The following is a 16,387-nucleotide window of genomic DNA, read 5'->3' on the forward strand; positions in this document are numbered from 1 at the left end:
TGTCCGTCTGTCTGTCTGTCCTTCTACCTATGTGTCTGTCCGTCCGTCAGAAAGCACCTCCGACCTCCACCTCCGACAAAACGGTAGGACAGCGAGGTCGACGCCAGTAAGGCGTTAAGCTCGGCGGTCCGTATACCGTAAAAAAAACGTACAGTTAGGCGATTAAAACCCAAACTCCGAACGGAACGAGTGCTTCCATGAGATTGGTGTTGAGCGATTTACAGTCGGACGGGTGGCTCCATGTCGCCCCTCGACGAGCCGACGCTTCTTGGCGGGTCAGCAGCAGCTTATCTGCCCCCTGCTGAGCGCTACCGCTGCCGGGGAGGACAGACAGCAGGCCAGGAATCACCCGATGGGGCGCGAGGAGGCTTCTTCGTCCGTTAGTTCGATTCCCCTGTTTCTCCTCCTCAGTCGAACCGGCGACCCGAAGAGAGAAGAAGAAGACGAGGAAGAGGAGGAGAAGGCTGGTGCTGTTTTAGATCTCCAGGAAATCAAGAAGGAAATCAAGAAATGTAAGAAGGAAAGAAGGAACAGTCGGACGCCAGGAGGAACGAGAGTATGATACGAGGGGATTGAGGAGAGAAGGTGGGGAGGGAGGGAGAGAGAGAGAGAGAGAGAGAGAGAGAGAGAGAGAGAGAGAGAGAGAGAGAGAGAGAGAGAGAGAGAGAGAGGGACTGAGCAGGGATAAAACTCTTATCTCCCGCGGGTCGCAGGGAGGAAGCTCTTAAAATAACACCAGTGTTAATGAGCTAACTGATGCAGGACAGGACAGCACAACCTCTAGCGCTGTGCACTGACCCAGGAACACTTATGTAACCTCTGTCTGTATAGTCTGACTATAGCCCCATTTCCACTGCAGGGCCAAACCAGAACTAGAACCAGAACCTTCCAGAACCAAGAACTTTCAAGAACCCGTGAAGTTCCGGGACCAAGTTCTGCTTACGTTTCCATACAACCAGAACTAACTGGAAAGGTCCCCCAAAAAAGAGCAGCAGCGCTGCTGGCCCCGCCCATAGGTTCCCAGAACTCAAGTTTAGTTCTACCTCAGGAGCAGGACCTAAAAAAGGTTCCAAGAACCTCGTCTGGAACCAGGCTGTACGCAATGGAAACAAAACCAGAACCAAAAACATAGGTTCAGGTTCCTGAAAGTTGCCGCCTGTAAGTGTTTTTTCAGGGCGATTTTAAAGGATGCTAGTGATCTACTATTGTAATGTATTGCATTGTCTTGTTGCTGTTGTGCAGAAAAAAACGTTTAGTTTTTTTTAGTAACGCCCTGCTTGATTGCACCACCAGTGTCAAAAGCTCGAAACTCGAGCTTGTAGATCTGCTACTTTATTTTTTAATTGTGTATAGGCTACAATGGACGAAAGGACGAGCACTTGGCCCAAAACGCGCTCGCCCCGGGTCAAATCTGACAAACTCGGAAATTTAAGTAGGCTACTGTACTTTTCCTTTTGGAAGTAAATTCTAAATTCCAGAGTGTCGTTTACTTGTAACAGAGTGTTTCTATAAATTAGCAGCAGTATTGATAGTTTGACTTACTTACGGTACTTAAATGTGACTACTTTTCCCACCACTACCTACCACAGTGACACCACTGGCCTTAATGCCAGAACAATGGCTTCTACTTTCCAGGAAGACAAAGGTTTCAGTTCCTTGGAATCCTCCATGGATGATGTCACTGCATGGGAGGCAGCTTTAACTGAGCTCTCCACACAGCTCAACCAATCAATGAGACACAGAGTGAGTGGACAGAAACGCTGCCATCTGATGATGAGCATACTGCAGTGTTTCTCAACCTTTTTTCTGCATGGGCACACTTTTTATGTTCCAAGAATCCATGGGCACGCCAACATAATACGGGGGTGTAAATATCGTCACTGTCGGGAAGAAACCTTGTATCTCCAAGTTTCAAATGTGTACGTTTCTTCGCACAACAGTTTCGTCGCACAACAGTTTCGTCGCACAACAGTAGTGAAAACAGCAGATCTACAAGCACACAACGCCTCGCACCGCGAGGCGTTGTGTGCTTGTAGATCAACTGTTTTCACTAGTTTAAATCATTTTTAAAATGATAAATACAATACTGGCTTTCAAGCAGTTTCAAGGGGCACACTTGACCCTTCTCAGGGGCACACCAAAGGTCCCCAGGCACAGTGGTTGAGAAACACTGGCATACTGTATATAGCCATTAGTGTAAAACGGGGGTCTTCAACAGGGGGTCCCCTAGGGGGTCCTCAGAGTTACTACAGGGAGTCCTCCAAATCTTCCAATCCTTTTTTATATCAACAACTTGAACCCTAGTGTCCATATTCTGAGAACTATATAAAAAAATACATATTTAGCCACTTGCATGCATGCCCCCAACCGGGGGCATGAATGCAAATCAAAATCGTTAAAATCACTAAAACGATAGAAAGAAGCAAATGAAAACATTTTAACACTCATCTTTTCTTTTCTCTAATGATTAGCTAAAATATGAACCCTTGTTGTAAAAAAAAACAAAGTTGTCCTTTAATAACTAAGTAGTAGTGAAAATAGACAATCTACAAGCTCGCAACGCGGCACAAAGCGACATATTGTATGCTTGTAGATCTGCTATTTTCACTATGTGGGTCACAGGCAAACATATAATCTCTCTTAACCACTGTTAACCCTTAACCGAAGACCTGCCTGTTTTTTCCTGTGTGCTCAAAGTGTGGTCCAGGTACCCTCAGGGTTCCAAATTGTCCCTTATGGCTGTGCAGCTAAATGGAACAGAGCCTTCCTTTTACTTTTTTTTCCAAATTCCAATGTCCTCCCTATTGACTCAAGAGCAGGGCATAGTTCTGCCCATTTAAAATGACTCCAATACGGAAGTAAAACTTCCTATGTTTGGCCGCTAGTTGCGCTGTTCCCCCCCCCCCCCCCCCCCCCCCCGGCTGATCGCAAAAAGAATTGTTCTCCATTGGATCCCATTCATTTTCCCCTTTCGTTTTCTAACCTTAATTAACATTTTCATGAATACTGTATGGTTCCTATCGCTAGTTAACAATTGCCTTTCAATCACCATCATATTCGTTTTGTCGAAATGTGGTCCAATTTATTTTAAAATAAATGATAAAGTTGCGGGGGGGCGTGGCCAACTAAACTGATACTAGAGTTCTCAAATTCTGCCCGAACCCGACCATACCCGAACCTGACCGACATTTAGGGTAGGGTAGGGCCTAAAATGTATGCTAATTAGTAGGGCCGGGTAGGGTCTCGGGCTCAATAAAAAAAAATATATTTTTATTATTTTATTACTATTACTCTGTTATAGACCCGACCATAGCCGACCCGACCCGACGTTTTCGGGCCGGGTAGGGCCTAAAATGTATGCTACTTAGTAGGGCCGGGTAGGGCCTCGGGCCTGCCCGGTTAGGGCCCAGTTAGGGCCGGGCCTTAATGTGCAGGCCCGTTGAGAACTCTAACTGATACCAGCCGGCTGTGTTCTTCTTCGTGTGCTGTATTTCGGGAGGCTCCGACCACATTCTCCCATGTATCCCTCGGTTGCATGTGACCGTTGGCAGCCAATAGCATCTCTGATGCCTTTACAATTCTATGATGGCGACACCCATTCCAAGGGGTAGAAAAGGGCCATTTGCGCTGCATAGAAACCAATGGCTTCGCATCGTCCATATTTTTCTACAGTCTTTGCTCAAGAGGCCCAATTTCCTTCCAGTATGGCTGCTATGCTGTGCATAGAGCCTATGGAGACACTGCCCCCACCTGGGCACCCAGCTGTACTGCATCTGTGTTGATGGGAGACAGTATTGAAGGAGTGTTTGATATGTTTGTGTTTGCCTATTATAGGGCATAGCAGTTGGCGTGGTTTTCTGGTGCCACTAAAACATTGCGAGGCGTTGTGAACTTGTAGATCGGCTATTTTCGGCAAAGAGGTTTGGTGTAGAGGGGAAAAAGAGCAGACTAAGTACAGAGTGAAAGGTCAACTTTATTAAGTATGGATGGTTCAAGTGGTTAAATATCTGAAAATATCTGAAATATCTGAAAAGTGGTTAAATATCAATGAAACTATATGGAATCTATGAACAGGTTGTGGGGGGTCCCTGCTTCATCTCACTCTCAACTATGGGGTCCTTGACCTGAAAATGTTGAAGACTCCTCCCTGCCATAGAGATTTACTAAAATGTTTAAATATGTTAAGCCTAGAATCAGGCCATCCAGGATCCTGGTGAATCATGACCATAACACCTTTAATTCATTTAATTACACAATCAAAGGATGGCTGGATTCTAGGCTTAAAATGATATTAAGGTTTTTGTAAATCTCTAATTGGAAAAAGGATATTTTAGTGGCAGCAGAAAAACCACAGACACTGCTATACCCTATTGTCAAATGTAACCCATTAAGACCTGGAATTATCTTATACTTTAACTATTGAAGAATAGCAGATCTACAAACAGCTTTTTGAAAAATCGTTGAAAATAATTTGTTGAAAATCTTTGAATTTTCAAAAAGAAAAAAAAAAGAAAGAAAGAGAAAAAAGAAAAACATTACTCAAATGTTTGCTTCTGGGGGTCCCTGGAACAACATATTTTGAGATGGGAGTTTGTGGCCAAATGCGTGTAATTTTGGGGGTCCTTGAGATGAAAAGGTTTGCCTCTGATTTAGAAGAAGGATTTAGAAGACATTGGATCAATATTATACAAAGACTTGCACAAAATGTTCACAATTCTTCAAAAATAGCAGATCTATAAGCTCACAGCGCGGCACAGCGAGTATCCCCATTTTTTTGGTTTCTTTTCTTTTTCTTTTGCATAGACAGGAAAAGATCCTTGGTTTGTTTTGGATATCTGGATTGCTTTGGAATAGATTTTTTTTTGGAATAGAGTCATTTAAGGGACATTAAAGGAACTTTATGAACTGAAGAAGGGACAAAAGATCAGGTTTTTTTCTGTTCATTTGTATCTTGAACATCAACGCCACTGTTTGCTCAGTTGAATTGAATTATGAATTGTGTTTGATTCATTTGAGGTCAGATACAATATCATATTGCAATTTAATTAAAAAAGCAACAGTTTTGTGTTTTCCATTTGATCTGTCTCGGAGACGCTGAAACGTCTCTTTGAACATGACATTTATTCTTTTGCTTAATTTCTTGAGAAGGCCTGGTCAATGAGAAGGAGCACAGGGTGTACCGTGATGTGGGAGGGACTGTTGACAGGGGCGTCACAAGGGGTAGGAAAGTGGGACTGAGTTACCGGGGCCCAAGGTGGAGGGGCCCTTATAACTTTATCTGTTGAAAAATAGCAGATATACAAGCTCACAACGCGGCACCGAGTGCCACGCTGCGAGCTTGTAGATCTGCTATTTTTGAAAAGTTGTAAAAATGTGTGAAAATCTTTGAATATATGTATTTTTTAAGCGAACATTTCTATACTCAAATTTTGCTTCTGGGGTGGTCCCTGGTGATAAATAGGTTTCTGTTTAAACAAATGTATGTATTTTGATTTATATTAATATGAACTGTGAAACTATTTTGGACATTCAGTCTGCTAAAAGTAGGGCTACAGCAGCAGCTGTGGCCAGCTGTTCCATCGGGAGGTGTCATAGGCCTATCCTTTGATTCACAATGAATGTTGAGGTGTCATATCTGTCTGTCTTGACGTTGATTGTATCTGATCACACCTACAGTATCTTTGCCTAAACTTCTTTGATCTATTGTTGTCCTTTGATCAATGTCTTGCCTCCGGTTCAAACCATCTGTCTGTCTGAGCAGACCATGATTTGTGTATTCCTAATGTATTTAACCTGACACTAAATTGACATGAGGAACTCAGTATTGGCCTGGCAGCCGTGAGGTGAGCCAGTGCCGGAGGACTCTCTCTGACTGCTCTGACTTTCTACTTGATTCTGATGCTATCCTGGACTTTGTTTTTGATGCTTCTTTGAATAAAGCTGCAAGAAACATACTACCTCATCACCTCCTGGATTCCTATTCTTTTCTATTTTTAGTGAAAGTTCTATCTTTCTTTTATGTGTATTTCTTATTTATCACCTGGAACTAAATATTTTGAGATCGGGGTCCGTGGCCAAATACATATCATCTTGGGGGTTCTTGACATAGGTTTCTTGCACACATTTTCACGATTTTTCAAAAATAGCAGATCTACAAGCTCGCAGCGCGGCACTCGGTGCCACGCTGTGAGCTTGTATATATGCTATTTTTCAATAGTTAACATTCATGGGGGGCCCGCAGTGAATCCTTATACCCAGGGCCCAGAATTTGGTGTGACGCCCCTGACTGTTGATGTCAGTTTTCATTTTGTGTAATTCGTGCACATAATCCCATATGGGATGGGCCAAATTGATGGCATGACACGTAAAAGATGTCATTCATTCATTCATTCAGTCAGTCATTCATACAACACAATTCTGTTTAGTGCACCCACTTAAAATCAAATCTAGCATAATGGTGCATAATGGCCAGTTTCAAGACATGGGTCTAAACCCCACCAATTTCACCTGCAGGTTACAAGAACTATACTTGGACTTGCACCGTTAACATAGTCGCCCTTCGGCCAACCCAAGGGGGTAACACCGGCACCTATGGTGACCACCCCACCCACAAAAAGGCCTGTAGTGGAGTCAGGTGATGGAACAAAGACAAGCAAGGACCACCGCCCTACACCGCCCTACAAAATAAAGGGCAAACCGGTTACTCATGCACCCAAGCCAAGTAGACAGAGGGTGAGAAGCAACAACTGAATACAGTTGGGAAAAGGGTCACAGACTGTTCAATCTCTATCTGAACAAATTTACCATAGTCATGAGCAAGTAAAAGAGCCCCAGAGCTGAGGTTAAGGATAATGCAGGACAACAGCCCAAACTGATTGAATGGTGGTATGAAAAGTTGAGTGCACGGGGTGCTCTTGCTGTCAAAATAGGAGGAACGGTGGTGATTGCACTAGGAGCATTTTTGCCGTTCTGTTGTGGCTGCATACCTCATCAAAACAGTCGTCACATCTGGAATCCGGGCTCAAATGAAAACTGCAAATGCTTCCCCTATTCGGGAGCAAGTAATGGCCATTCATGCCCACCCAGCGCGCGAACTAAGGAGGGTAGTGAATGCCATACCAGCTCGGGCACAGATGGTACGACTGTATGACTTGTACCTAGACCAGAGTGGGTCCTGAAGAACAAGCCAACAGACACGGAAGAGGAATACAAAACGGACAATACGGAAGATAAGTTGTATGAGTGAATCAACGAGTGAGTTTTTTTAATCTAAATTTTGCATCGGCTACTTCTCCCGAAACTGAAGGTTCTGTGGTGCAAAAACTAAGTGCGATTAAAATGCGTAATTTTTTTTAATCGCGTTAGTTTTCTGTAATTAATTAATCGCAATTAATCAGTTAAAGTCCCAGCCCTAATTTTTAACAATGGATTTTCAAAACCTCTCTATTTCACTCTATTGCATGTTGTCAATGCACAGATTGGAGTGAACGACAGATCTACAAGCTAACAACGCATCATGGTGCAATGCCTTGTTAGACCGTAGTTCTAACAACGCATCATGGAGCAATGCCTTGTTAGACCGTAGTTCTATTTTATTATTAACAACGCATCATGGAGCAATGCGTTGTTAGACCGTAGTTCTATTTTATTATTAACAACGCATCATGGTGCAATGCCTTGTTAGACCGTAGTTCTAACAACGCATCATGGTGCAATTCGTTGTTAGACCGTAGTTCTATTTTATTATTAACAACGCATCATGGTGCAATGCGTTGTTAGACCGTAGTTCTATTTTATTATTAACAACGCATCATGGTGCAATATGTTGTTAGACCGTAGTTCTATTTTATTATTAACAACGCATCATGGTGCAATGCCTTGTTAGACCGTAGTTCTATTTTATTATTAACAACGCATCATGGTGCAATGCCTTGTTAGACCGTAGTTCTATTTTATTATTAACAACGCATCATGGTGCACGCATCATAGTTCTAACAACGCATCATGGTGCAATGCGTTGTTAGACCGTAGTTCTATTTTATTATTAACAACGCATCATGGTGCAATGCGTTGTTAGACCGTAGTTCTATTTTATTATTAACAACGCATCATGGTGCAATGCCTTGTTAGACCGTAGTTCTATTTTATTATTAACAACGCATCATGGTGCAATGCGTTGTTAGACCGTAGTTCTAACAACGCATCATGGTGCAATGCGTTGTTAGACCGTAGTTCTAACAACGCATCATGGTGCAATGCCTTGTTAGACCGTAGTTCTATTTTATTATTAACAACGCATCATGGTGCAATGCCTTGTTAGACCGTAGTTCTATTTTATTATTAACAACGCATCATGGTGCAATGCCTTGTTAGACCGTAGTTCTATTTTATTATTAACAACGCATCATGGTGCAATGCCTTGTTAGACCGTAGTTCTATTTTATTATTAACAACGCATCATGGTGCAATGCCTTGTTAGACCGTAGTTCTATTTTATTATTAACAACGCATCATGGTGCAATGCCTTGTTAGACCGTAGTTCTATTTTATTATTAACAACGCATCATGGTGCAATGCCTTGTTAGACCGTAGTTCTATTTTATTATTAACAACGCATCATGGTGCAATGCCTTGTTAGACCGTAGTTCTAACAACGCATCATGGTGCAATGCGTTGTTAGACCGTAGTTCTATTTTATTATTAACAACGCATCATGGTGCAATGCCTTGTTAGACCGTAGTTCTATTTTATTATTAACAACGCATCATGGTGCAATGCCTTGTTAGACCGTAGTTCTATTTTATTATTAACAACGCATCATGGTGCAATGCCTTGTTAGACCGTAGTTCTATTTTATTATTAACAACGCATCATGGTGCAATGCCTTGTTAGACCGTAGTTCTATTTTATTATTAACAACGCATCATGGTGCAATGCCTTGTTAGACCGTAGTTCTAACAACGCATCATGGTGCAATGCGTTGTTAGACCGTAGTTCTATTTTATTATTAACAACGCATCATGGTGCAATGCGTTGTTAGACCGTAGTTCTAACAACGCATCATGGTGCAATGCGTTGTTAGACCGTAGTTCTAACAACGCATCATGGTGCAATGCCTTGTTAGACCGTAGTTCTATTTTATTATTAACAACGCATCATGGTGCAATGCCTTGTTAGACCGTAGTTCTATTTTATTATTAACAACGCATCATGGTGCAATGCCTTGTTAGACCGTAGTTCTATTTTATTATTAACAACGCATCATGGTGCAATGCCTTGTTAGACCGTAGTTCTATTTTATTATTAACAACGCATCATGGTGCAATGCCTTGTTAGACCGTAGTTCTATTTTATTATTAACAACGCATCATGGTGCAATGCCTTGTTAGACCGTAGTTCTATTTTATTATTAACAACGCATCATGGTGCAATGCCTTGTTAGACCGTAGTTCTATTTTATTATTAACAACGCATCATGGTGCAATGCCTTGTTAGACCGTAGTTCTAACAACGCATCATGGTGCAATGCGTTGTTAGACCGTAGTTCTATTTTATTATTAACAACGCATCATGGTGCAATGCGTTGTTAGACCGTAGTTCTAACAACGCATCATGGTGCAATGCGTTGTTAGACCGTAGTTCTAACAACGCATCATGGTGCAATGCCTTGTTAGACCGTAGTTCTATTTTATTATTAACAACGCATCATGGTGCAATGCCTTGTTAGACCGTAGTTCTATTTTATTATTAACAACGCATCATGGTGCAATGCCTTGTTAGACCGTAGTTCTATTTTATTATTAACAACGCATCATGGTGCAATGCCTTGTTAGACCGTAGTTCTATTTTATTATTAACAACGCATCATGGTGCAATGCCTTGTTAGACCGTAGTTCTATTTTATTATTAACAACGCATCATGGTGCAATGCGTTGTTAGACCGTAGTTCTATTTTATTATTAACAACGCATCATGGTGCAATGCGTTGTTAGACCGTAGTTCTAACAACGCATCATGGTGCAATGCCTTGTTAGACCGTAGTTCTATTTTATTATTAACAACGCATCATGGTGCAATGCCTTGTTAGACCGTAGTTCTATTTTATTATTAACAACGCATCATGGTGCAATGCCTTGTTAGACCGTAGTTCTATTTTATTATTAACAACGCATCATGGTGCAATGCCTTGTTAGACCGTAGTTCTATTTTATTATTAACAACGCATCATGGTGCAATGCCTTGTTAGACCGTAGTTCTATTTTATTATTAACAACGCATCATGGTGCAATGCGTTGTTAGACCGTAGTTCTAACAACCTATCATGGTGCAATGCCTTGTTAGACCGTAGTTCTATTTTATTATTAACAACGCATCATGGTGCAATGCCTTGTTAGACCGTAGTTCTATTTTATTATTAACAACGCATCATGGTGCAATGCCTTGTTAGACCGTAGTTCTATTTTATTATTAACAACGCATCATGGTGCAATGCCTTGTTAGACCGTAGTTCTATTTTATTATTAACAACGCATCATGGTGCAATGCGTTGTTAGACCGTAGTTCTATTTTATTATTAACAACGCATCATGGTGCAATGCGTTGTTAGACCGTAGTTCTATTTTATTATTAACAACGCATCATGGTGCAATGCCTTGTTAGACCGTAGTTCTATTTTATTATTAACAACGCATCATGGTGCAATGCCTTGTTAGACCGTAGTTCTATTTTATTATTAACAACGCATCATGGTGCAATGCCTTGTTAGACCGTAGTTCTATTTTATTATTAACAACGCATCATGGTGCAATGCGTTGTTAGACCGTAGTTCTATTTTATTATTAACAACGCATCATGGTGCAATGCGTTGTTAGACCCTAGTTCTATTTTATTATTAACAACGCATCATGGTGCAATGCCTTGTTAGACCCTAGTTCTATTTTATTATTAACAACGCATCATGGTGCAATGCCTTGTTAGACCGTAGTTCTATTTTATTATTAACAACGCATCATGGTGCAATGCCTTGTTAGACCGTAGTTCTATTTTATTATTAACAACGCATCATGGTGCAATGCCTTGTTAGACCGTAGTTCTATTTTATTATTAACAACGCATCATGGTGCAATGCGTTGTTAGACCGTAGTTCTATTTTATTATTAACAACGCATCATGGTGCAATGCCTTGTTAGACCGTAGTTCTATTTTATTATTAACAACGCATCATGGTGCAATGCGTTGTTAGACCGTAGTTCTATTTTATTATTAACAACGCATCATGGTGCAATGCGTTGTTAGACCCTAGTTCTATTTTATTATTAACAACGCATCATGGTGCAATGCGTTGTTAGACCCTAGTTCTATTTTATTATTAACAACGTATCATGGTGCAATGCGTTGTTAGACCCTAGTTCTATTTTATTATTAACAACGCATCATGGTGCAATGCGTTGTTAGACCGTAGTTCTATTTTATTATTAACAACGCATCATGGTGCAATGCCTTGTTAGACCGTAGTTCTATTTTATTATTAACAACGCATCATGGTGCAATGCGTTGTTAGACCGTAGTTCTATTTTATTATTAACAACGCATCATGGTGCAATGCGTTGTTAGACCGTAGTTCTATTTTATTATTAACAACGCATCATGGTGCAATGCGTTGTTAGACCGTAGTTCTATTTTATTATTAACAACGCATCATGGTGCAATGCCTTGTTAGACCGTAGTTCTATTTTATTATTTTTTTGTCGCATGACATTTAGGCCGGACGAGGTGCGTCTCAATTTTAGCGAAGCCCTACAATTTGCCATGTTAAATATTTCACGTGGTATAGCCTGCAGATTATTTTATGGACAAAATCAATAGTCAAAAACAATACATACATATAAACATGACATTTTGCCCAACCAGACAAAAAATGGGCTTGGGCGACCGCTGCGCGATGCAAGCAGCAGCAGCGATTTGCGCATGTGGAGGGACACCCAAAAGTGGGGGGGCACAGTAGCCTTTCGTTAAACAGGCTCCGGTGCCTATGTTACTAGTAAGGCTAGGGCTCCACCAAAATAACGGCGTCGGACGGCGTCAAAAAAAGAACCGTGAAAATGATGACCTCTATCACATCTGACACCATACACATACAATCCTTTTTATGCCCATACATGGAGATCCCTGTCTGAACCAGCCACACAGATATGGGCTGTCTTCCTCAACAGCATTCCCATGAAGTCCTGTTAGATATGGGCTTAATATTGATGACATCAGGGATCTCCAGATATGGGCATAAAAGGGATTCTGTTCGAGTGGTTCCTGTGACATCACACAACATACAATCCCTTTTATGTCCATACATGGAGATCCCTATCTTCTGAACCAGCCACACAGATATGGGCCAAGTCTTGGCCATCTGGCCAGTGATGTATATCGATGACATCAGGGATCTCCATAATGGGCATAAAAGGGTCGAACAACGACACATCTGTGACACAGTATGCCCTACGCTCTGTCATCCCCAAATCCCATCCCAGAGGAAGAGGGCGTCCTGGTGCTGAAGAAGAGTAACTTCAACAAGGCGCTGAAAACTCTGGTGGCCTACAAGGAGTATGCCAAGGCAGCTGGCACGCTGAAGGCAGAGGGCTCAGATATCCGCCTGGGTAAAGTAGACGTCACAGCGGAGACGGAGGCTTATGACATTGTGGAGTGGCTTAAGAAACGTCCAGGCCCAGCTGTTAACCACCTGGCCGATGTCGCGCATGGCGGTCATTGGCTTCTTCAAGGATGCCGAATCTGAGGACGCTAAGGTCTTTCTTAGAGCAGCAGAATGCATATATCAGGTGCTTGAATGGGAGGTCATCCCATTTGGGATGACCTCTGATGACGAGGTGTACACAAAGTTAGGGGTGTCCAAGGACGGTGTTGTCCTCTTCAGGAAGTCTGATGAGCGTTGTATCTTTGACGGAGAGCTTGGAGAGCTTACCGCTGTCGACCTCATGGAATTCATTGAGGTCGACAACCAGCTTCCTCTGGTCACCGAGTTCTCAAAGCTGACTGCCTGTAGGATCTTCAGGACACAAGTCAAGTCCCACGCCTTCATGTTAATGTCAAAGGCTGCTACTGACTTTGTGGACAAAATGGACCAATTCAAGAAGGCAGCAAAAGGCTTCAAGGGCAAGATCCTGTTTGTCTTCATGGACACTGACGTGAACGACAAAATTATAGAGATCATTGGCCTGAAGAGGGAGCAATACCCCACCATCCTTCAATGGGCGCTTGAAGACGGGATGATAGCATCCATGCCAGAAAATGAGGCCACCACCACTGAAAACATTATCAAATTCTGCACACTCTTCACCGAGGACTACCTCAGAAGCGAAGACATCCCCAAAGACTGGGACAAAAACCCTGTCAAGGTCCTGGTGGGCAAGAACTTCAAAGAAGTCGCCTTTGACCCCAACAAGAATGTCTTTGTGGTTTTCTTTGCACCCTGGTGTGGACTCTGCAGACAACTGGAACCCGTCTGGGACAAACTGGGAGAGCAGTACAAGGACAAAGAGGATATCATAGTGGCCAAGATCGACGTGACAGCCAATGAACTGCTGTCGATTGAGGTTCACAGGCACAGCTACCCCACATTTAAATTCTTCCTTGCGGGAGATGACAGGAAGGTCATGGACTACTGCGGAGAGAGAACCCTGGAGGGCTTCACCAGATTCTTGGCGAGTGGTGGCATAAGACCAGTAAATAAGACCAGTAAGACTCCCTAATCGGGAGATAAGCGACCGTTGGTCGCTTATCTCCACAAATAGGCCAAAAGTTTGTTTTACCAAAATCGTCCTGATGGTGGCGCTAGATGGGACAGATGTGTTTTGATTACATGACTGTACACTGTAAAACCAAACATGCTGGATAATTCTGCTTAGGCAAACATATGGAGTACACTTAACTTAGTTTTCATCAGCATGTTATTCCTAATCACTTAAACTAAGTTACTAGTACTTTTGGTCCAAAAAACTGACAAATTTGATTGTTTTGAGTTGTGTTTATTAGAAAAAATAAGTTCCTGATGTTAAAACTCATTTAAACTAAGTTACTAGTACTTTGGAGTTGGAAGACTTGAGTTAACTTAGAAAAACTATGTTCAGTGCTTTTTGTTCATCATTCACACATGTGCAGATCAGTCTGGGGGCGGGACTTGTTGTCAGTTGAAATTTGAAAGCAGCCCCTTTTGAATGAGGAAGAAAAGCATTCAAACAGAAGACCTTTTTCTTACTCTGTTTTCTGTCAGCTTTTGGACTATTTTTATACTCTGTTCACTGATTTGGTGAGTACACATTTTATCCTTGATCAAATTGTTTTGATGTGTTGTAATTCAGCTAGTTTTGTGTGGTTGCTTTCTTTGATACAGTTTGTTATATTCCTTAAAAACTGTGGCTGCTAAATTCAGCCTGGTTTACATGGCTTTCTCCACATTTGAAGATGGGCAAACTTCAGCAAAGTACACTGCTCAAATAAATGAAGGGAACAAAATGTTCCCTTCATTCTTTGAGCAGTACTTCAGTATACTATACTCAAATACATTTAAATAAATTAAGGGAACATTTGTTCCCTTCATTTCTTTGAGGAGTATTTCTAGTGTAGAGGGAAATGTAATAGCAGAGGAGCTATCAGAGTAAAGACTTAAAGTGCTTAATGTAAAAGCTAGTGATATCTGTTTTTCATGGTTGGCTCAACTTGTGTCGCTCTTTCTTAGGTCTCCCAGTAGCCATAAATTATAACTTCCAGTAGAGGGTGCTAATATGCGGAGGTTACGTCTCTCCTGGAGTTATAACGCAGAGTAAAATAGCTCTCGCTGGTTGAGCCTCCATGTCCCTAATCGCCTCAAAACATGTTTAAATCATGAAGTTGCTCACCTCATCGTCGAAACAGCTTTATATCTACCGATGAGCCCACTCGTTGGCATGTGTTAGTCCATATGTTTCTAATAAATTAATGTTTACTAAAACTTCTTTGAGTCTCATCGCTTTCCTTGTTTTTGAACTGCTTGGGTAAAATGGCCGAACATATCACGCGAGATGAGTAAAAGCCTGGCTACGCGAGGCTACATATCACGTGACGTTGATCGCCGTTGCGATTTGCTCATACTAGGACATGACGTTTTTGTATGCGGAAGTATTCCAACGTTCTGTAGTTCTGAAGCGCTCTGTATGCGGAAACATTCCGACGAGGAAACGCGAGTCTCAGAGAAGTTTTAGTAAACATTAATTTATTAGAAACATATGGACTAACACATGCCAACGAGTGGGCTCATCGGTAGATATAAAGCTGTTTCGACGATGAGGTGAGCAACTTCATGATTTAAACATGTTTTGAGGCGATTAGGGACATGGAGGCTCAACCAGCGAGAGCTATTTTACTCTGCGTTATAACTCCAGGAGAGACGTAACCTCCGCATATTAGCACCCTCTACTGGAAGTTATAATTTATGGCTAGTCTCCCAGGCCAGCTCAGACTCAGTTGACCCTTCTGCTCTGTCCATCTCCCAGAGCAGTTACAGGTATTCTCACCTACACCTTTTGAGATGTTCCTTTTAGGCAGGGTGTTTAACTGTACTTGTACTGTACTACATTTCAAGTGTATTGACTATACTTGTACTGTTCTCCATTTTTGTCTAATAAAATAATCAGTCAATCAATCAATACACAATGTTTACACATTGAACAATTCATTTAAAGTGAAAGCTACATTTAAAACCACCAAAGTCAAAACCCACCAATTGAATTCCCACTTAATTCAAATTCCTCCTTTGCTTCCTTTGCTTTCATTGTTTCAACCCAAACATGGATCTAATTTCACAAATTTCTCTTTCTCTCCTTTCTCTTAGGACTTCAAAATGGACCAACGGTTATTGCTGAGAGTTGCAGCCACAACAGGGACCACCGCATCGCACATTGCAGGGACACCACAAATGCCAAGAAGAGGACAATGGCCAGAGTCCTTTCACCCAAGTTCTCAGTGGATGTTAATCAGAAACTTCTAGGGAGATCGTGCCTTTTTGAGAGCTGGAACACAGAGCTGAGGACCTACTAACTGTTTACAGTTGGTGTGCTGACTATTGATGATGCTCTTCAAAAGGGTCCAAACTGCACCTAGAGCCCATTTCCACTGCCATCGAACTGGAGGGGATATAGTCATGGTGGATATTTGAGACTTGCCTCAGGATTTTCTCTTTTATTTGGCCTTGTACACATGTACTGCAATTGGATTACCCAAAATGCATGGGAAATGGACATGCATTCATAAGGTAATGCTGGGATTGGGGAATAAAGCCCTCACACTGTAACTTATGAGCTCTAAAAAAAAAAAAGAACTATACAAACATGTAAAGTAACTC

At 41.8% G+C, this 16,387-nt stretch overlaps 1 protein-coding gene across 1 annotated transcript; it reads left to right on the forward strand.

The window, feature by feature from the left end:
- Positions 1 to 240: 240 nt before the first annotated feature.
- Positions 241 to 16,083, forward strand: LOC308304948 (protein disulfide-isomerase-like; the record flags this gene model as incomplete). Its single annotated transcript, XM_080749572.1, has 4 exons — positions 241 to 379; positions 12,525 to 12,655; positions 12,717 to 13,746; positions 15,878 to 16,083. The coding sequence occupies 4 exons, from the start codon at positions 241 to 243 to the stop codon at positions 16,081 to 16,083; spliced, it is 1,506 nt and encodes a 501-aa protein (XP_080605698.1).
- Between the last annotated feature and the right edge of the window lie 304 nt (positions 16,084 to 16,387).

Source organism: Nannobrachium achirus (assembly GCF_963921795.1).
Source record: "Nannobrachium achirus genome assembly, chromosome: 19".
Taxonomy (NCBI): domain Eukaryota; kingdom Metazoa; phylum Chordata; class Actinopteri; order Myctophiformes; family Myctophidae; genus Nannobrachium; species Nannobrachium achirus.